Source organism: Tachypleus tridentatus, chromosome 12, assembly GCF_004210375.1.
Source record: "Tachypleus tridentatus isolate NWPU-2018 chromosome 12, ASM421037v1, whole genome shotgun sequence".
Lineage (NCBI taxonomy): Eukaryota > Metazoa > Arthropoda > Merostomata > Xiphosura > Limulidae > Tachypleus > Tachypleus tridentatus.
Genome location: NC_134836.1, coordinates 21983851 through 22007031, shown reverse-complemented (window position 1 = coordinate 22007031; position 23181 = coordinate 21983851). Strand labels below are relative to the sequence as shown.

The 23181-nt window shown below is 33.7% G+C and overlaps 1 protein-coding gene and 1 pseudogene across 10 annotated transcripts in view; one reads left to right on the top strand and one right to left on the bottom strand.

Moving 5' to 3' along the window:
* LOC143235144 (RNA binding protein fox-1 homolog 1-like) overlaps positions 1-13847 on the top strand; it is a 73922-nt gene extending 60075 nt beyond the window's left edge. For 6 of the 9 annotated variants that reach the window (XM_076473009.1, XM_076473014.1, XM_076473011.1 and 3 more), the window contains 6 exons: positions 3523-3577; positions 6090-6204; positions 7189-7261; positions 9787-9893; positions 11231-11315; positions 11867-13847. In XM_076473009.1, the coding sequence (XP_076329124.1) occupies positions 3523-3577; positions 6090-6204; positions 7189-7261; positions 9787-9893; positions 11231-11315; positions 11867-11911 (480 nt within the window). In that variant the 3' untranslated portion in view covers positions 11912-13847. Of the gene's footprint in view, positions 1-3522; positions 3578-6089; positions 6205-7188; positions 9114-9786; positions 9894-11230; positions 11316-11866 lie in introns of those variants that run through there. The other 3 variants (XR_013018944.1, XM_076473010.1, XR_013018943.1) reach the window with 3 other exon arrangements.
* A 6204-nt stretch (positions 13848-20051) lies between these two features.
* Positions 20052-23181, bottom strand: part of LOC143235140 (allatostatin-A receptor pseudogene) — a 31985-nt pseudogene continuing 28855 nt past the window's right edge. Inside the window, exon 2 of the transcript XR_013018942.1 lies at positions 20052-22109. The product of XR_013018942.1 is annotated as an allatostatin-A receptor pseudogene (transcript). The remainder of the gene's footprint in view (positions 22110-23181) is intronic.

The window sequence follows — 23181 nt, the reverse complement described above, 5'->3', positions numbered from 1 at the left end:
CTTCCGTCTGTGATCAATGTACGCTTCATTTATGTTGGGCCCCTAAATTTTTAGGAACTGTATTACTCAGAAGAGTGTCATTTTGAAACTGTAGAAATAAACTTAGATATAAGTTTTGAGAAAGCCACAATTAAATATTGCCTTGGAACTAAGAACAAAACCAAGTTCAATTAAAAAAAGAATACAAGTAAAAGAGGGGATATTTCCTGCTCGTATGTTTGAAGGTTACAGTATCCTCACGCTAGAAATGGGTTGGATTACAGTAAGTGCGCATATCCAAGTTTATATGTCAGTTCCATTACAATGTGTGAATACAAATGGAAGCTCATGTTACACCATTTAGACATTTCTCGTGGACCTCTATCCCTTCAGTGTAATAAAATGGTCCCTCAAAAGTTGTTCTTCACGCACAGTTTATGGACCTCCGAAATAATTTCTTTCAGAGTGTAACACAATAGTCTACAGAAGTGGATATTAAGTTTTATAGAAGTTAAGTGTAAACAGGACCGTAACAAAGGATGGTGGAAAAAACTACTGTAAGACCCTAAGAAGAAATACCTTTAAAATAGAAGAAATCCACGATGGAAATATTTCTTTAATAATGTTTAGAAGAAATTTATAGGAGAAAGGATGTCGTTACCATCACCCAAATGTAACTGTTAACTAGTTACTAATTGTAGAAATAAAGAGACCAATAAAAGTTAAGAATTCCTGACCATGGCAGACATGGAAAACTACAGTAATAATATATCTACAGCAGCCATTCATGTCAGAGAGAGTCTTCTGGCGAGACCGCGGTAAGCCTTTGAATTTACAGTGCTAAAATCAGAGACACGATTCCCCTCAATGGAGAAAGAGAGAGAGAAAAAAAACATGTAATTGGAAGAATACTAAAACAAGAGGGAACCATCGACAGCCGCGACATCTTTTAGGCAGGATTAGAATAAACTGTGAGACCTTTTCCCCATTTTTATTAGTTATATTTTTGTGCGCCAACAATATCAAGCGTGAGGCGTGCCTATTTTATTACTCATCGGGATCTCTTCTCTCAAATTTAAATTCGTTTGGGCTGGATTCGAGTAAATTAAATGTGAGACCTTGGGTGTGGTCAAATACATCAACCAAAAGGATTTGACTTTCTGAGTTCAAGATTATAGTTATAACTCTGTCAAAAAATGACGGTTCTATAATCTAAATGTTTGTACTTGAAAAAATAATGTAGGAGTCATTCTATGAACTGCTATGCTGTGGAAAAAAAAGGGGGGGATATAAACCTTACACTAATAAAAAGAAGAAAAATATCAGAAGCCTCTTAAAAGCATTCATCTAACTGATAACGAACTAAAGTACTATAGAAGTCAACAAAACCAGGGTATTTCTCATGAATCATTCAAATAAATTGATTAAAGAAGAGGAAAGACTGCAGACGAAAGGACAGCGCAACAACCTATACCTAATTAGAGATAGTCACAACTTTAAATAAGTACTTAGGTGAAAAATGGCGATGTATACTGTCAAGTCTAACAAGAGCAGTGCTTTTATTTGTATACCTGCCTTTACAACTGGTATTATAGTAATAAAAAATACAGAGCCTTTTGCAAATGAAAATAAATAATGACGTTTTTGCATGTACGCTCGGAGGAGAGAAAGCCCTGCTAGTGCTACCATCTACTGGACAAGAATGTTCTTTAAAATAAATATATATATATAAATATATATGGAGATAACAGTTATTAAACGTAATGAAATTTCTAAAATTACATCTTCGTTAATCTAAGAGCTACAGTGTTTGTTCAGTACTTTTATATTACCGAAGATGGAATTTTGAAAATTCCCAACCGTTTAATAAATGTTTCATATTATTACATTCGTGGTTTACTTTATTATTAACTATTTCTCACTGACCATGGGTGTTGGAACCCTGTTTGAATGCTATAAGCCGAGAGACTTACCACACAGCCACTGAGAGAGTGGTGGATGTATTCAGCGAGCTATACAGCGACATATGTGCTAAATGACAATTGTTTTTTAAACACAGATAAAACCTTCGTAAGTACTACGACATCAGTTGTTACGAGTAATTTCTAGACACTTTAAATCTTGCTTTTAACATTAAGAATGAATTAGTTCTTGGAAAAAGAAAGAAAGGTTTATATAATCGTATGCTACCAAAATCACTCGGTACAGCTCTCATGAAATTTTGTGAAACTGTGCTAGAAGGTATAGTTTCGGTTTGGAGATAAAAACCTTGTGTAGTATAATATAACTTCACCTGTTTTACTTTGGTTTGTTTCTTTACTTACGATTACCAGAGCCGTTGTATTTTCTTAAGAATAATTTAAGTTTTGTTGATTTGGGCAAAGGACTAACATATAATAATAAATTAAAATATTTAATCAGCTACTACACAGCTGCCATCTGCTGATACATTGTTACACTATGGAATTATTGTTCGCTCAAGTATGTTATTCACATATTTAACTGCATAATTATTGATTTGACAATATTTTGTTTATCCATCATTGCACACAAGCACACTTTTTACCTGATTTGAACATCTGATTAGAAGGTAACAAATCAAGTCCTCTGGAGTTTATAGCAGGAAACTAATGTCAGCAGTATTTGTCAGTATTTCAACTAGCAGACAGATAATTTTATAATTCTAATCAGGTTTTGTTGTTTTTCTTCTATTATTTATTATTTAAACATTGCACTGTCGGTATGAAAGAATCTGTACTTATAACAAAATATAAGTAGCTTAAGTATTAGTTCAACAAACTGAACAAATGGCTAATGATAGGAGAGAGTTGGTTGTCCTTGCCTTTATTTTGTTAATACCTTTGTAATCTTTCAAAGAGAACATTGGATAACCGAGACTGTAAAAGTTTCATTAGATGGTGAAAGGAGGCTGTTTGTGCAAAGTAACTTAAGTGTAGTAAAACCAATAAAAGACAAATAGAAATCAGAAACAAATTTGTAAATTGGCGTTTTTCTATTTTTACATTATATAACGATTATAAACTCAAATGGTTTAAATAGTGTGTGTTTTTAAATCTTTTAAGCTAGTTAAATTTAATAATACTGGTAGCGTAGCTGCTCGTGTGTTTTTTTACTGTTTTATACATTTCTATAGAAGAACTCAAAACTGAAATATAATTGTTGCTAGATTTCTTGACAGTTTTATATTGTAATTTTGTCTTTATGTTTGTTGTTTAAGTGCAATATAAACTGCAATTTCCTAGACATTTTATTTTTGAAGCATAAAAAGAAATATTTTGTTTTATTGATTATGTTTTCTCAGTAATATTTATGTGTAAAGAATAAGCTTTTTATTGACAAATTTAGATTTATTAAAACATATCTTAAAAACTATTATTAATATGGAGTGATCAATTAAGATGTATTACCACATTGTAACCATTCTTATTTTAATGGCTAAAGATAATCTTGATTTACTAAAATATAGATACTTATGTGCAAGAAACACATTTTAATAAAAAAATGTACTTCTTGTGGCATTAGGTGAATAATGCTACAGCAAGGACACAAACCAAGAAAACCACAACTATCCCAAACAGTAAGTATGTGAATTTAGCTGTCTTTCTTGATAATACATTTTGCTGTAATATAGTAGAAATATAATCATGTGGGAGTTATTGAAATAATACTTAAACATGTTAGCATGCTGAAGGGTGAAAAACTTTTCTTCTTTGAGCAACCATCATGGAATCAAAGAGTTCTGGTGTCAAGAAAGGTTTACCAAAGCATTTCATAAATTATTTTACCTCACCAATAACTTCTGATCAAAGAAAATCATTTACAAGGGTCAGAAATATTAGTTTATGTAATAATGTAACTAAATTAATATAGCAGTGTAACAATCAGTAACAAAAACTTGTAATGATTAGAATAAATTGTTGTTGTTTTATTCCTTAACCCAGTCTCTGCAGCTGGCATGTTTTTTTTTAATTATTCCATGTACTAAACTAACAATACAGGACAACAGTGATGTTAAGGAAATATGTTTTTGAAATTGATATCAAACCAATAATATGGATGTTTACAACCTATGGATTATAACTGTACTTACAAGACATGTTAAAACCAACTGCTCAGGTCAGTCTACCACATTTATTGTCTAGCTGATAGAAAGCCCTTTATTTTTCAATTAAAACAGAAAATAATTTTATCATAACTTGTTAAATTAAACTTTTAAAAATTATGTAAGGATATGGGGTAACACCCCCTAACCCACTTTTACTCATTGTAACACGGTCTTAGATACCCACCAACCCCATTATATGGACTATTCTATAGACCTCAAATAGTTGTACTGTAAATTATATTGTAATTTAGCATTCTTCAATTGGAATTGAAATTAATATTATCTCATTGGCAAGTGAGCTGAAAATATGATTTTATCATAATCCACTAGTTGGCAGTAGTTCAAATCCTGGACGGGCCCAAAGTTATATTTTCCACGTCCTTTGTCAGTACTCTCTTTTTCTGACTTAGTAGTGTTGTCAAAATTGGACAAACCATTACTTATATTTAATGTTTGTTGGAAAACAAGAAGAACGTCACTAATGACTCTGTAATTTACCAAATAAGTACTGCACAACAATTGTTTTGAAAAGTTTTGCTTCCTGAAAAGTTTTGCTGATTATGGCAGGCACCTGGTGGGTATGCACAAATATAGTTTGGTTTTGCTTCATCACGTAGGAACGCTGAGAAATAGACAGTTAACTGTTTACCGGCAATAACGTATTTAATTGCGTTTATGTTTCTAATACGCTATTAAGTTCAACATAATTAAAGTGTTTTGTTCCTGATTTTCGTTTATATTCAATGTCCGGTGCATCACGTTGCAGTGTCTAACAGTAGTCAGCAAACATTGATGGATTTCAGTTGCCCTGATATCGTTTTTCCATTGTAGCAATGTCTTGGTGAAATTGAAGATTTCGATGAAACAGTACGTGATGGGCAAATTTGGATGTGATTTTAGTGATCAGCAGCCAAAAATCTATAAGGAACACCCAACAGTGTTCAAGAAGCAAAAACTTTGTTGTGCAGTGTTATTGGTTAATATAATTTTAAAGGTACTTACACCCAAAGGATTTGGGTCAAGTGAGGGGAGCTGATCAAGTGATGCTATTCAAACTGTTTTATATAGGGGGGAAAAAGGGATATTAAAAAGGGAGGAAAATTGTGCTATGTAATTATTGGATGGCCCCTGATTTTTTTTATAATAGTTTTGGTTTAGTTTAGTGGAAGGGACAGTCAAGATGGACCATCAGGTCCCTAAATATTATGTTACCTATATGTAACTGGTAAGACCACATTTGGAGAATTGTATTCACTCTTGGACTCCTTATCATAGCTGAACTGTTAGAAAATATTCAGAGAAGGGTTCCTAGAATGGTGCCTGGGATAGAAAGGTTGTCATATGAGGAGAGTTTGAAATCTCCCAAACTGTTTTTTTTTTTTTAAATAAGAGTTAATTGAAGTGTTCAAGATAGTAAAGGAAATTGATAAAGTTGATGTGTCATCTTTGTTAAGGTTTCATGGTGAGAATGGTAAGACTAGAAGCAGGGTGGAAGTCATATTCAGCTAAAACAGTTTCATTTTTCTAACGGGATGGTTGGAATTTGAAATAGATTGTCTTTGGATATTGTTGAAACAATAAATTTAAGTGAGTTTAAGAGAAATCTTGTTAACTATATTGAGAGTTTGGCTTTGAGAGTTTTTTGTAATAGTTTCATTTAGTGAATAGAACAGTTTAGATGAATCAGTAGGTCCCTAAATATTAAGTATACCCATAGAATATGTATATTTCGTAAAATGATGCTGTTTCCAACTTAAGATAATAATATTACAAAATCTTAATTATCCTCCAATCAGAAGTTTGATTTCTCACTTTGATTAAGATTCAAGGTTTAATGTTTTCTATGAAAACACTGTTAGAGTATAAACAGTGTATAACAAGAAGTAAACTTCTTGTAGACAAATCAAACATTTATGATGTTAGTTCATAACTAATGTTCTCCAAAATTATTTCTGGAATATAATTGTTTTTCTTGTGATTTCAGTTGCAGCTTTGCGAGGAGTAGCAATCCAAAGAGGCCGAGCAAGGGGAGCTTTCCCCCATCTATCATCCCCCCTTAGTGCAGCAGCAGCAGCTACTGCCCTACATGGTTATACTCCGTAAGCACAAGAATTCAGACCAATATGTTACAACACCACTAAAACAGATATCTTAGAATTCAGACCAGTATGTAACTATGCCATTAAAACTGATATATAAGAATTTAGACCAATACGTTACTACACCACTAAATCTGATATATTAGAATTCAGAACAATATGCTACTACACCAATAAAACAGATATCTTAGGTTTTATTGTTTCTCCAGTTAAGTTTGGTTTACACTAACATATTGGACACAAAACTAAGTATGTGTATGCTTTTTTTATTTGTAGATGTTTTGGTGAAACTTCTACTTGTATAGTTATACCATCTTTCTAGGTAACAATGAGAATTATGAAAAATAAATGTTTGTTTTCATCATATCATTTAACTTGTTTTATTTGCTGATGCTTCGTGTTCCAGCTGGATTTATATTTCATAAACCGTTAAACTTTCTTTGGATATAAAAAAAAAGTTGTTTCTAGACATTGTTAGGCTTAACTCTCTGAGTTGATAAACGTTTAGAAAATAATCTTGGTTTGTCCAGTATTATTGTTAAATGTTTGTGGTAATATAAATTAAATTAAGTTGCTGTAAAGTGGCACTATAATTTAGCATGGGTTGATAAGAATAAAATGTCTACATCACACTTTTGTACTTCACTATTTGAAATTAGCTGGTATTAGTTTGATTATCAAAACTTAGAAAGTATCAATTAGCCAGAGACTCCAGATAAAGTGACAAATTTAAAAACTGTCACAAGTTTTTTATAACACTTTAAACTTTATATAAACATAGTTGTTAGATTAACTTCCATTTTAACTGAAAGAATTTGTTGTATAATACAACTGATATAAATATAGAGAAAAAAGAGAATGAAAATATGTATTAGATGGTAAATGTTATAATGACAAAACGGAAAACCAAAATACATATCAGATTATAAATGCAACTGTTTGAAAAGCACCTAAAGATTCGTCTTTAATCCTTGTCTGTTGTAGACTTCTATTACCAGGTGGTGTTTACCAAGACCCATTTCTAGCTTATGCAGGAGCAGAGAGATATCAGCTACCTGTAAGTGATGTCTGTGACTCTTTTTAATTTATCTACTTTTCTCATATCTACATACACTCATATAAGAAGCTACCTTCTTTGTAGCTGGTTCATTTTTCATGATGTAAGCTTGTACATTTAGCCATTAATAAATTAGAATTGGAACAAAGCTTTCTTATTTTGTAATTGTATCACACATTGTATAGAGAGTTGATACTTTAATTAGTACCTTTCCAGGTGTTCTTTAACTCTAAATCCATATTGTATGCCATATTGACTTGTCCTTTCCTCATAGTGCTCACCATGGAGATCGTTAATTTTCATGAGATCACTTGAAGGTGAATAACCTTGTGATATTTTGCTTCCTAAACATGCTCATTCCAGTCTGTACCACCCCTGGTGTGAATGGGTAAAGCAGAAGGGAATTGCTGCCCATCTGTGCCATGCTTCAAGTAAATAACATGGCATGGTCTGCTTTTCAAAATATCATCTCTTGGTCACCCATTGTATTGTCTCTTAAGATAGTATTCCTCCTGACTCCTCATTTTCCTTGTGGGAGTCCTTACCATTTTCATTTCCAAGTTGTTGAATGAGCTCCACAAGAAACAGATTAGAACCATTCAGTTAAAAGTGGGGTGGTGGTGTTCTGCTGGTGTCGATGTGATGTGGCCTTTGGAGGAGCTGAACCATCACCTTGCTGGTTGACACAGCCTCTTGATTGTATTTACACAACAACTGGAGTTGAACAATCTCCTTATTGGATGACATGCTCATCTGACATTATCTACACAACCACTAGAGTTAAGCCATCACATTCATAGATGACATGACCTCCTTATAAAATGTACAGAACAACTGGAATTGAACCATTACCTTGCTGGTTGACATAGCCTTCTGATCACATATACACAGCCACTGGAGTTGAGCTGATATGGACTCCTAATGCTATTTACATTAACATGAGAGTTGAGTCATTGCAACTGCAGTTTACCCCTTTGATTGGGAGCCCTCACCTTTATGTAGAAGTTGGTTTCTGGACATTGAGGTTTTGAATTCTCTAAGTGCTCACAAAAGTTTGGGTTGTCTATCTTACTACCCCAGTTGCTCCTTCTGTGTCGTGGGTTGTGGTGATGATGTGTCATTCCATCTATGTCTTGGATCTTGGTGATGATATGTGGTTCCATCTGTGTCTTGGTGATGATGTGTTGGATTGTTGCAGTTCTACCTTTGACTATCCTTTGTTCTCCTATTAAGGGGATGCCTTTGGTGCCAACTTGTGCCACAGTTGGGTAGATGATTCCATGCGATAGATATCATTGACAGATTGGTGGTGATCCTCATGACATACCCAGATAGTCTTAATCCCCAATTTTTGTCTTTGAGATAAAGGCAGTATAATCCTTAACCTGCCCTCCCTTGGTTGTCTGTACCCTGCAAGACGATTTTGGATATAGTTGACTTACTGAGTGCAGTTTGCCATGCCCTAGCCACTGTACATCTAAGGATTTCTGTCCTTGTGCATTACACAGAGTATACTTGGCTCAAAAAGTGGTGTGGTTTCTCCTCTTATGATCTTCATATCTGATTCTGTCCAATATTGTGAGAGGAGGTAAGTTCTGTACTGGAAGTTATAATTTTTCTATTATAAAGATGTATTTCCAATAGATACTTATCTCCTCTCATTCTTCCCACCCTTCCTTTTCACATTTCTCCAGGGCTGACTTCTGCCAAACTTCAAAGTGTTAATTTGGTAAAGGAGTGTAGAGGGAGTCACATGAGCATAGCGTGCTCTTGTTTGAGCAGAAAGCTTGGGGCATGCATAAAGAAAAACTTTGCATATAGAGGGCAGCACTGAACAGGAATAGCTAATCTTGTAAGTACCTATTGGAAATAAATTTTCAGTACAGGAAAATTATAATTTTTAAGTGTGAAAAATGATTTAATTTGCATTTTTGTTTTCCAGTTCATCTAACTAATATCATACAACTTGTTTTAGTAATACAGTATTTTAAGATGTGGTTTATTCAAATATATACTTGTATTAAGTGAATGGGTATCTTCCTGTCTATTGTTGTAAATAAAATTACAATTTGTTGTAAGAACAGAAAACTTGTTAGTTTTGTGATATTGACTGAATGTATTTTAATCAAAGTAATTATGACATGTGAATAACACAAAAATCTCCTTTAAACTCTGTGTAAATGTGTACGTGAATTCTTTGTAACGTATGTTTGTATCACCTGTTATTATTTTAAAAACTTTTATGAAAAGAATCCTTTTTTCTTTTTTTAAATATTAACATACTTGTATTAGAGATAACTTATCAGGAAGCTTTATTGAGATTAAATATCGTTTGATGTTTTGGTTTTCCTTGAACGAATTATAAACAGAATATCTGAAAGTATAATTAAACATGTTGGTAGAACCAGAGTGCAATATTCTTACTTGGATCTGCATATGATGAAGTTAATTTATTGCAGTTAATGAAAGCAAAGATGGCTTTAGATTAACTTTTTCAAGGACAGATTTGATCATTTTGGTTTCAGGCCACCTACGCAGCCAGTGCAGCTTATACGGCAGCGGTGGCACGGAGCTACACTGCAGCGGCAGCAGCCGCTGCTCAACCTGCTGGCACATATGCAGCAGTGGCAGGGTAAGTGTATAACAGTAGGAGTGTCAGTTATGTTGGATATTGGTTTGAAGGAAGGTGCAGGTGTCGAGGTATTCCACAACCTTTGTTTCAGTAGGCACAAGGAAACAGTTTTTGTTGTAAGAATGAAAAAATGTGGTTGTTGGATTTTATATCAATCTTTGGGAAAGTCAAAAATTCTTAATTTACTGTAAAGTCATGGAATATGAGCTAAAAATTTCATGACGAAAACCCTTTAATAAAATACTAGTCATTCTCATATAATGGTTTTAGTAAAGTTGGAAAATTTCAGTTTCAGTAAAACATAAAAAAATCTCATATCAAATAATTAGTTTGACTGCAAAAAAATTTTAATGATTTATATGAGAAGTTTTGTTTACAAAAATGAATTTTCTATATACTTAATTTTGGTCATTGCTCATCTTGTGTATTGTGAGATGAAAGTACTGCTTATCAGAAGTTTGTACGAAAATACAAGTTTAATCCTCCTTAGAAGACAAAACAATGTAGTAGCTATCCTGGAATTTCACTTGTGTAAGGTATGCATAAATCTAGGAAAATAATAAAAACCCAAGAGTTGCATATGTCATGATTTCATAGAAAAACTTAAGTTTTATTTCACATGTAACTTCCAAAGTTTTGATTTGTAGCATGAATATACTATTTACAGAAGGAAATAAAGTCTAAAGACTTGTTTTAGAGGTCAGATAGTAGTCATGTTATGCATCAGTTAGTGATCAAAATAAATATTGACAGAAGTTGATACTAGTAATGTTATGTATCAGTTAGTGGTCAAAATAAATATCGATAGAAGGTGATAGTAGTCATGCTACATATCAGTTAGTGGTCAAAATAAATATTGATAGAAGGTAATGGTAGTCATGTCACATGCCAATTAGTGGTCCAAATAAATATTGACTGAAGGAGACAGCAGTCATGTCGCATGTCAGTTAGTGGTCAAAATAAATATCTTCAGACGATCTGTCAAATCCTTCGTACAGCAACACTTTAATCTCTGTATCTAGTACATCATGCTACATATCAGTTAGTGGTCAAAATAAATATTGATAGAAGGTAATGGTAGTCATGTCACATGCCAATTAGTGGTCCAAATAAATATTGACTGAAGGAGACAGCAGTCATGTCGCATGTCAGTTAGTGGTCAAAATAAATATCTTCAGACGATCTGTCAAATCCTTCGTACAGCAACACTTTAATCTCTGTATCTAGTACATCGTTTCATAGTCTTTGATAGAATGTAAACCATTTTCTTAATTACATAATGTTAAAGTTGAAATAAGCCTCTATCGTAAAAATCAACATTTTCTGTCTATTTCTAGCTCTCCTTCTCTGTACTACACATATGGTAGAGAGTACACTGACCCCTACCTTGGACACACTATTGGTCCAGTTACTGGATATGGGGTGAGCATAGCTATGGTATAAATAAAAAAGAATATTTTTTGTGTACTAAAAGTAACTAATTGGAATTCAGTAATATAGTAAAGATTAGTACCTAAATATTTAAATTAAATGGAAAACACAATAACTCCAAACACTCAAGAAATATGTCTAATATCTGTAATAAATCTAAAGATTTATGTGAGACAATAAGAAGTATTTCAGTTATAAACAAGCATGTAACCAGAATCTGAGTGATTTGTGGGAGACAATGTAAACAGCAAGACTTGATAAAGTATTAAACATGAACATAAAAACAGCAGTGTAAACTGGTAAATGTGTGAACATGGAGTAAACTGGGATTGTAATTTACTGTTTTTATTTGGTTTTAAGAATCTAACTTGAAGTTGTATGTCTCAACCTGTCTAATTCATATAACTGTTTAGCACAGGCCACAGCCACCAGTACTTTTATGAAAACTTGTAAACATTCTAATTTTTTTACATTAAATGTTTTACTGTCTATGTAGGTTATTATTCTGTTTAGCTGATAATCTAAGCTCTTTGGTTTTACAGGCAGCAGTGTATCGAAGTGGTTACAATAGATTTACGCCATATTAGAATCAGAAAATCCAGCATACAGTAAGTATAAACATAAGAACCCAGCAAGGTTGAGTGTAGCTCTAGGCTGACTGATTATACCATTCATTTTAACTGCACAAGACAGTCCAACGAAATGTTTGCATTGTTGCACGCTATGTAATGTTTTTTATGTTGTTCCTTATTTATTCTCAGATTTGAGTTTTAAAGAAAAAGTGTGTAGGCTGGCCCCTGGTGGAGAATAAGCATACTAAATAGTGTTGGCTGGCCCCTGGTAGAGCCTTGTATATCTTTTGTTATCTCTCTGTTCTATAGTAAACACATGTTACATCTTCACTTGTGTGTATATATAAGTATCTGACATGTATATTAGTTGCAAAGCTTTACTCCAAGGTCTAGTCATGTTGAAGAATGACAGAGTAAGACCAAAAAATGTGCTCATTTTATTAAAAGGCAAGTCTTAAGCTCTCCAGTGGAAGCAATATAATAGTCTGAAGAAATACCAGAGAAAGTTATTGTAGAAAGATATATCTATTTATGAGAAAGTGTGTTGTTGAAAGTTTGCTCTGAAACATAGTCTAAAATAGGAGTGTTTTGGCTAGTGTTAAAGATATTTTAATAAGAGGTTTGATATTGTTGGCTATTGAATGTTTCATGCTTAATAATAATAACAAAGACTCAATTTGTAGCAAGATTTTGAAAGTAAGGAAACAATATGAAATAGAAATATGATTGTAAGTTGAACATGTATAAATTGGTATGGTTTTTTAACTTGAGGCCAGAATCAACTGAAAAGTGTAATTTTTTTAATTTCCTAGACATGAAAAAAACATTTGAAGAGCATGAATGTCATTTTTTTACCCAGCATTTTTATATTTTATTTATAAATAATCTGTAACTTACATATTTTTATTTTAACTTAATAAAACAAACACCGTTTCAGTATTATTATAATTGGTTTATAATTTGTTTTTAGTGTGTACAGTTTTTTAAACTAACTTGAAACGTTGTATTCATTGATTTTAATAATACACTTTAGACTAACTTACGTTACTCTGTTGTGATGACTGAATTGTAAGCCTACTTGCTAAAATTAAGGACTTTTCTTGTCAGTGGCAGGTTAGTTTGGAAGTGAGGTGTTCAGTAGCGGTCAGATACTCAACATAGGAATAATGTTATTGTAAACTTACATGTTGTAAATATTTTGCTGGTTTTTAAAGTCTGCTCTCTTGTCAGTTGCATCATATAATTGTTTTTGAATATATACTTAATTTTTAATATTAATAAAATACTCACCAGAAGATATTTATATTTAATGTGCTCGCTAGATGGTGTCATCCATATTGTTTTATAAGAAATATAAATTATTGCGAGTAAGGTTCATAATTGTATTATATATGTGATTATAAGAAACAAAACTATTAATTTATGAAAACCTGTGTCATTTTATAATTTACGTTAGATCATTTTATGTACATAAAAATACTTGACTCTTTTAATCGTCTTTTTTACTCTTTTTTTTTTAAAGCCTATTAATGTAATTTGATGTTTCCTTCCAAGTTAATGCTTTAAAAACAAATTTATAACAACTGTGACAGCGGAAAAGAAACTATATGCACTACTGTGGCAGCACCAATGCCACGTGGGTACTAAACCTAACGAACTGCAATGTTCGAAAATTCAGTGCATTTTTTACTGTAAAATTTCGTTTTTATAAATATAATTTTAAAAATTATGTCAAATAGTAGAATGACGTATAAAATCAATTAATTATCAAAATGTTATTTGAAGCTTGCAGGTTAATGTAATTAAATGTTAAGAAAACGTGTATATATATGTGTGTGTGTATGTATATGTATGTATGTACCTGTTTATAGGAAGTTTGTTTTAGTAGCATGATTGATATCAAAGTATTGTCGACAGCAAGTCTTTAGATAAAAGTAGTCTTGACTGGAAATGTGTATTCACTGAGATATATGCGTGTAAAGATGTTCACAAAAACAAAAAAAGGAGGGGCTTGTGTGTGAGAGTTTTCGTTATGACCAAACTATTTACATAAGCTCGTGGATATTTCTTGAACGGCAATGTCTGTGTTTTAAAAGCAGTAGGTTTTGATACTGTTGTTTGTCAACTATTTTAAGATTAAAACAAAGTCGTGGTAATCTCGTTTTTTAGTGTAAAAATCCAGTTATATCGCTTCTGTATTTACCATGATATTATTATTTTCTTTCGAGTAAAAGTTTCATTAAAAAAATGTTTTGAGCTAACGCGGCTTTCATGTTTTAAAGGCTACCAACAGAGCTATCAAATCGTTGCTTGTTAATCTAGCTTCTCTAAAAGAAACGTTTTCTTTGGAAGAAGTATGAGGTTGGAAGCGTCCGTAGAAAGTCCATTCTTCAGTTAAAAGCTCGTACAATCCTCAAACTTGTTTTCCGTTAAAAATCTGGAATTTTTGTATTATTTATACCTGGGATCCTTTATTGGTATATTATTCATCATTTCTTGATATGTTTATCACAGCGTTTAACAAGTACCTTATCAGAGATTTATATTTAATATTTATGTATCACTGCCAGTGTCCTGTTTATTGTTCTTAAATTTCTGAAGTGAAAATGTTCGAACAAAGCAGACAGGTGTACCAATCAGAAAGGGTGTTTAACCCTAGTTATATAAACACATTATTTACACTAGGCTTAAGTCAGAAATAGTACTTATGCCTAACTATTCCAATACCTTATCACACACAGTAGGCTTAAGTCAAAAACGAAGTTTAACTTTACTTATACAAATACCTCATTACATATACTTGAAGTCGGTAACGTCTTTTTAACCAATTAGACTAAACTGGTTAAAGGAGACCTCAACTGCTAGTCATTTTAACAGTTCCGTCTCAACTGACCGTCTTTGTTTCCAAAATGCAGTAAGAATAGTTACTAGAATAAGCAATATATATGAGAAGTAGGTGAAATATGAAAAATACATTTTAATGTAAAGTAAACATAGTTTTTAAGAATGTGCCTTCTCTGATTTAAAAAATACTATATTGAGTTTAATGAAACACTGCATAAACGTAGTCAAACATTTTTGCCATAAATTAAAAGCAAAACTTAATACTATCATGTTAAACGTATTAGTTATTTGTATTTTTATTGTTTATGTTGTTTAAGAAAGTATTTGGTTCTAATACAATGTTAGATTCATTAGTTTTGTTAGATAACATTATTGGAATCATTCCACATTATTAGCGCTTATTGCGCGTTCCTTGCTTTTTTTCTATATGCTAGCATTTTTTAAGTAACACTCGTGTTTTCATGGAATTAATGGTGAAAATAAATAGTCCGTTGGCGCAAAGGAAACTTTCCAAGTAATTAAATAAAAGTTCCAGTTAAAATGCTATCAAGATGTGAGACCATTTCATTTATTTTAAACAAAAAAGAAAAACTTTAATCTTATTGATAAAATCGAATTTTATTCATTCTATTAAAACTTCACATTGGAGACATCTTCACAACTTTATTCATATGTATTTAGTTTAATGTCATCTACGTGTGTAATTTGTTTTTCTTTTAATGAAAGGAAGAGCTTTTCAAATTTACGAAGTTAAGCGTTGTGATAGGTTTTACGTCACCATTATGTTCCAGTGGTTAACCCTAGAGGGAAATGGTGAAAGGTTTTTATAGTGTGCCCGTTTCTCATAATTAAGTTTATTTATTGTTGCTGTAGAATATTTAATGGATCTTTCGACAGAAATTATTACACAGTAGAATAAATTTAAGGTGGCTTTTCACACGCACAAACACACGTACATATGTATATATTATGAATCAAGACAGTAATTCATAATAGGGATCGCAAGTAATTTCTGATAGAACGTTCTAGTAAAAAAAATAACTTAAACAGTAAAGATTTCGTTCAAACAACACTGTTGACTGATAAGGCTGTACACATAAAATGCATAAAAGTATGCATTTTAGAATTACAAGGAAAAGAAAATTCCTTTGAAAATGGCCAATTTGTAATTCTTCTTTTATTATTGTCTTGCCAGCCTACAACAAAAACAGTTTGGTATATTGTATTCAAACCTTTCGTAAAATACTAAATAAAGTACTGTTAAGATTTGTTTTTGGATTTCGCGCAAAGCTACATGAAGGCTATCTACGCTAGCCGTTCCTAATTTAGCAGTGTAAAACTAGAGGGAAGGCAGCTAGTCACTATCACCTACCGCCAACTATTGGGCTACTCTTTTACCAACGAATAGTGGGATTGACCTTCATGTTATAACGTTCACACGAACCCGTGACATTAAGATTACGAGTGGAGCGCCTTAACCACCTGGCTGTGCTGGGCTCGTGGGGATATTGAGAAGTTGTCATGTTTCTTCTACACTTTACATAAGCTAAAGATCATCATAATTCTTGTGTAAACAATGTATCATTATCCCTGGAAGTTAGCTTTCTTACAGATATCTGGTGTTCCTCAAGAAATTTAAGTACAGGGTGGAACAGAAATTACCAACCAATTATAGGTGAATATTATTAAATCACTAACATGTTGATACTCAATGATTTGTACAGTATACAATCGGTGTCTTTAGGGAGCCAAACCCTCTATTGTGTATGACTTGAAGAAGGAAATAAAATCAATACTTATAGTATTAAACTTTATTACACGCATTCGTAGAATAATTACTTTAAAAGACACAAAGGTTTATTTAAAGCGATGTTTTATTTGAAATGGCTAGTTGTTGTTTTTCTGGTAAACTTTTATGCGAGCTTAGTGGGGTTGGATCTTATTCTAGGCATATATGCCCATTGCTATGCATTATATACAGAAAATTTAGTTACACATAAGCTATAACTGGTCACTACATTTACAGACAAGTATCTGTGACAATTTCCAGCTGTCATTTAACATGTTACATCTCAAACTAATGTGATCACATAGTCAATAGCTACAATAAATTATCACGAACAGTATCAGCTAGGTAATAGTTATGTTGATTATCATTACAATGTATAAAGTCAGCTATCCCATCAAGTACTCCTTTGTCCATTGTTGAGCATAAAAGAAAAGTCAGCAAACAAGATTTAAAAAATTGGAAATTTAAAAACCTACAAATAGGGATCGTAAAAAGTAAGGAAACAACACTTGGAATATTGTAGTCGTTATTTACTCAAACTCCAAATCTCTGATTTAACTTCACCAAATATAATTCTAAGTAACAGCATGAAGCCAAACTAGGGGTTTTTATTTTGAATATATAATGGATACAGTATTTCCAGCCTTGTTTTTTTTTTTTACTTTTTGTACGACCCCTGTTTGCAGGTTTTAAAATTCCAAATGTTTTATTTATCTTGTATATATATGTATATATAAAGAAATGGAAGGGCTGTTATCAGCCTTAAAACTTAGGCTTAATAAAGTTTTCATTCTCTTATCATTACCATATTGTCGAATATGTGTTGTTGAAGTGTAATTTCCAATTATTCATTTTCCTTTCTCTTCACTTAAAAGTAATACATATATGAGACTTCACAATGGTAAGGATACATACATACTCTGTACATTGTGGCCGTGGGTTTGTTATTGGAGTGACGGTCAAAACCCATTATAATAACTCAAGGGAAGTGGTCACCAGTTTTCTTTCCTCTAAACTATCACTTCTAGGTTACGGGCGGTCAGCACAGATGTCCACTCCTCGAGTAGCTTTGTTCGAAATTCGACAGACCGATCAGAGAGTCGAAACAAATTTTCACTTTTACTACTATTTTTTGTCTGTGTTTTACGAATTAACTTGTATAATGAAAGTAAAACTTTTGTTGCTATGGTTTCAGATAAGTATAAATTATAACACATGTTATAACAAGTTACCACGTAGATACTGACAAATTACGATTTTGAGCCCATGAGGCCCCTAATGGTGCAAAGTTGATACTTTATAACACTAAAATTTGGGGTTAGAAGTCTACATTGGCCACAGAAGTGGAACTACACCCACGTTTTCAATAAAATAATTAAATCACCCTCCGAAATTAAACCAGTGGCAGCCCACTTGGTGCTGTTGCCTGATTGGTAGAACCAGTGACAGCCTATTTAGTGCTGTGGTCTGATTGGTTGAACCAGTGTCAGACCGCTTTGTGCTATTGCCTGATTGGTTATACAGAATCAGACGTGGAAAAACTGACTTGACTGTAGATTTTGATATCACAGATATCGGACCAACCTTTACTCCAGAAGCTAGTGTCCATCAGGGAGGGGTGGTTAGCCCTATACTTTTTATCATGTATGTAAACAATATGCCATTGAGGGATTCTAATCGTGGATTCTCTTCACAGTTCGCTGATGATGTGGCAGTCTGGAAAAGTGCCGCAACACCAACAATAGCAGCCACAAACATCCAACCGCAACTAAATAAAATAAGCGAATACTGTCAAAAATATAGAATAAAAATAAACACAGCAAAAACACAACTCGTAGTCTTTACGAAATTGACAAAACACAAAAAACAACAGCCAGAATTATATATGAATGGTACACTACTTCAGACTGCCACATCGGCAAAATTTTTAGGTCTAACCTATGATTCAAAATTAACTTGGATTAGCCATGTCAACAAAATTAGAAATAAAGTGTGGCGAAGAACCAACTATGCTAGGAGTCTAACTGGCAAAAACATTGGAGCATCTATAGATAACATACTAAAAATTTACAAAACATATATTAGACCAGTAATAGACTACGCAGCTCCAACTACAAACAATCCAAAACACACTCCTTACAACACCGTACAGAGTTCTAAGAACTACATCATCTCAATTCATACACAAATATTCGAACATACCAACCGTACCAGATAGATTCCAAGATGGTACAATAACGAACTCCGATAAAAATTGAATGAAAAACGAATTACTATGCGAACTAGATAGGTGCATCATACATGATGAAGTTATTCCAAAACATCTCTTCCCGGTTAATGTGTATTTTAAACACAAAAAAATAAAAATAAATAAATAAAAAATAAAATATATAATAAAAAATGTACGTGTGTGTGTGTGTACATATATATATATATATATACATATAATGAATTAAAAAAAGTGCCACCAACAAACTTGACATCCAGCTGATAGGGCAAAATAATAACCATATATGTACCACAATACATCGACATTGCCCTGAAAAGGATCGGAGTAATATTCAGTTCACTCTGACCCAAAAATGAAGTAACTATTACTATCAAATACTACAAGACCACATAAGTACGGGGAGGAGAAAGAGGTCAAAGAGAACCCGATCCTCCAAGGTACGAACATACAATACCCAAACACCGAGGGAGAGAGAAGACACTTGCATTAGAAAACTTCCAAAAGTAAAGGTGAGATTATTTGGTGAAACCATATTACTTGAGTGACCTGTGGTGAACGGTAACTTTCACAATCTTTTTTTTTTTATTGTTATCTATGGAAATCGCTTTGATGTACGTGACTACGTGTTACATGTAGCAAAGGTAGGGATATTGACTGGTACGTGGTGCTTCATGAAATATAGATTTTTCCATTTGAACCTGTGTACGTGTCCGATATTTAGGGGGGGGGCGGTGTGCTTTGTTTTTGCTGTAAAGCTGTGAGTAATTTGTCAAATGACATTAAAATGTTAATTTTAGATACGTTTTATTAAATAGACAATTACAAAATAAAAATTGAGTGGGAAATATTCTTGTCGATGTTGTTTGGCGAGAATAATACGACAGCATTATGGAAATAAAAGTTTATTACACATAAACACACACTAAAACTTTACTCGTTATGATAAAAAAGAAGTACATCTATTTAAATATCAGTTGTGGGAAAACGTTGACCTCTGCAGTGGGGGACTTAGGTCAAAATATGTTTTGAGCTTGGTATCTCCCTAACTTTCATTCTTCTGCTTAATCTCGTTCTCATCGGGTGTTTGTAAGTGATGTGTTAGTGACGTCATTCAAGTGGCACATCTCGTAGAGCCCCAATCTTACGAGGTAGCCAAATTGTCAAACATCATAATTTGCTGGTGCACCAGACTGATACATACACTCCAAAAGAACGACAAATATTTTACTTTGAGAGCTTTACCATAACAACTTTGGGATTTTTGTCACAAATAACAAGACACATAATAATATTCTTTTGTTTGTTTTAGCGCATGGACACTAATTGGGTTATATGCGTTCTGTCCACCGTCGGGAATTAAACCCCGGATCTTAGCAGCCAGACGATAATAATATTCATACAAAGAGAAGTTTATTCGGGACTCCATATCAAGCCTTCCGTTCTTAGCATTCGAAAACCGTCGAAACTATGATATTTGTGTTTAAAACTTTTCAAATATCAATTTTTGTGTGATCTATCCATCAACGTTAGAAACAGATAGTTGTTGTGGTTGATTTTAACCGAAAGAAAATCAAGCCAGTCTTATACAAAACCTTGTTAGAGGTAATAGATCTACTTTCAACACATCAGTGATACTTACTTAAGTGGTCAGGCTAAATCCATAGGAAAGGCAGAATATTTAAAACCTTGTATGAAACATAAGTCTCCATACTCAACATTGGTTACTAAAATTATAAGTTTTTTTTGAAGTAGAAAATCCATTTACTATCCCACTCACTGAAATTAAATCTTTAAACCCTACTCGAATAGCATATGTAGCAACACAAGTTGCAGTGACAAAGTACCATTGGTGACGTCACTTCCGCAGTTAAATGTGACGTGCCGTTGGCGTAAACTTTTCCGCGTTTGAACATAACGTGCTATATGTGACGTAACTTCCGCGGTTGAACTGACTAGGTCTAGAAACACTGACTAGAAATAGTAAAACAATGATTTTACTTTTGACATTGAACAGTAACAAAATGAAAACACTTAAAAAACACAAAAAACGTCACATGCACTTCGAAATGCAGATGTGACCATCAGAAAATGTTGGTGGAGATGTAGGAAATTCATCATATATCATTACTCATTTTCATAGCAAAAGTGTTCTTGGTGCCGGCTGTTTCTCGCTCAACAGGCTCGAAAAGTTGTCTGCCACTCTTCGACTGCTCTCCGGTCGGTATGCACGTGACGACTTTCTGGAAGGCTTTGCGGAAGTTATCCGACAAGAAAGTGTACAAGATGGGGTTGACGCAGGAGTTCGTGTAAGCCAAGATGTGCGACGTCACCTGCACGACTACTCGACCAGGTCGTAATTTCATTTCGTACTTGTCCAAGCTCTTCAGAAGCAAGACGGTCTGGATGGGAAACCAGCAAACGGCAAAAATGACGACCACTATGACCACCATCCGAGTGACTCGCTTCTTGGACCTGTTGCTCCCGGCGCTGACCTTTCCTCCCGGAACCACGTGGAGCCACAGCCTTTTCAACATCAGCACGTAGAGCCAGAAGATGAGCACGAGTGGCACCACGTAGGAAGTGAGGAAGAAGGAGATTTGATAAGCTGGGTAGCTGTACCCTTCTTGGAGAAAGACACACATGGAGTATCGATTGGACCCCACATCGTAGGATACTTCCCCATGGGCTGGAAGAGCCGGTAAGCAGGCTAGGAGGATCACAGACCACGTGACTGTGATGGCAACATAAGCATTCCTTTCGGTGCGGATGGACATGGAGACGATTGGATGTACAACAGCCATAAATCTGTCGAGAGACATGAGGACAAGAGTGTAGATGCTGGCATATGCGCATACGATCACCAAGTACTGCACCATACGACACCAGGTGTCGCCAAAGGGCCAGTAAGGAAGCGCGTAGTCCCAAGCCGTAAAGGGCACGCAGAAGATGATGAAGAGGAGGTCAGCCACAGCCAGGTTGATGATGAGCAAGTTGGTGGTTGAGCGCATTGGAGGGTTGAAGATGACCACCACAACCACGAGGAAGTTTCCGATTAATCCCACGATGACGATGATTCCAAAAAGAATGGGAACCACAACGCTGACAATTCGTTCCAGCTGAGTGGTCGTGATGTTTCTAAACATGGCGTCAGTCGCGTTACAGTTGGTGATGGTGCTGTTACAAAATAATATTAAGGTGGCTCCCTCTGTAGTTGTGTGAGGGTCCGTATCTTCCACAACATCAAAAGTTTCCACTTTAATGTCCATGTAGTCCATGGCTGGATGACAACAGAGCAGGCACGAGTCTTCTTGAAATTGGTTCTTGCTTCTGTCTTTACTTACTTTGTTGACCTAAGGGATTGAGGAAGAAACCAACAAATTATAAAAAGAAACGATAACCGAGTAACAGCGACAAACATAAGCACTAACAAAAAATATTGAAGTTATAAAAAAATGGACGCTACTAAAGATGGCAGTGGCCCAAACACTGCTCACAAAACCCAGGTGTTTTTTTTTTAAATAAATCGAAAAAAATACATATTTCTAACATATAGTATACTTTATGTTCCATTGTACATGGTGTATATTAATAACTCTCTTCACAAATTGCATACGTTTGTATATCTGATTGGTGAATACAAGTTATATACCTTTTCTAGCATATCTGGAATTACTAAAAAATATTAATTCCAACAAACAATAAAACGCAAATAAAAAATAGTGGTACGGAAATTAAACTCTCTCTCGCGTGCGCGGGTTCAAATCCCCATCCAACCAAATATGCTGACCTCTTTCAGCCATGTGGTGTTATAATGTCATGATCAATTCTACTATTCATTGGTAAAAGAGTTGGCAGTGGATAGTGATGACTAGCTGCCTTCCATCTAGTCTTACACTGCTAAACTAGGGGCGCGAAATTCAAAACAAACAACTAAACTTATTTCTTACAAACATGTTTTAGTCTTCTAACGTGTTATTTCTGTTAATCTAATTTTGGTTTCTATGTTAAATTATGTTCATTTATTCTATATATTTTTCTTTTAGTTTCCTTTACTACCTTTGCTATATGTTCCATAAATGCATATATAATTATTTAATTTCTCTATGTTCTTCTTTCTTTCATACTTATCTGAGTAATTCCTTATGTCTGTTAGTACCCACGTCTCTATAGGGTTGTTGCTTCAATGAGTTAAATCAATAATTGAATTTTCCATTAATTGCCTAATTAAACCCCAGGAAAGCAGCTTTGCCGCAAAGATAACTTGCTGCAGTAACATATAATGTATCATTTAACTTTTAAAAGCAAAGTAGTGTTTAGTTTTGTTACCAGAAAAGGCTTGACAGTGAAATAGTTTACCGTATCAGTAAAAATAATGTGTTGATTTTACCACATTCGGTAGTTATGAAAAGCTAAATGGGTTAA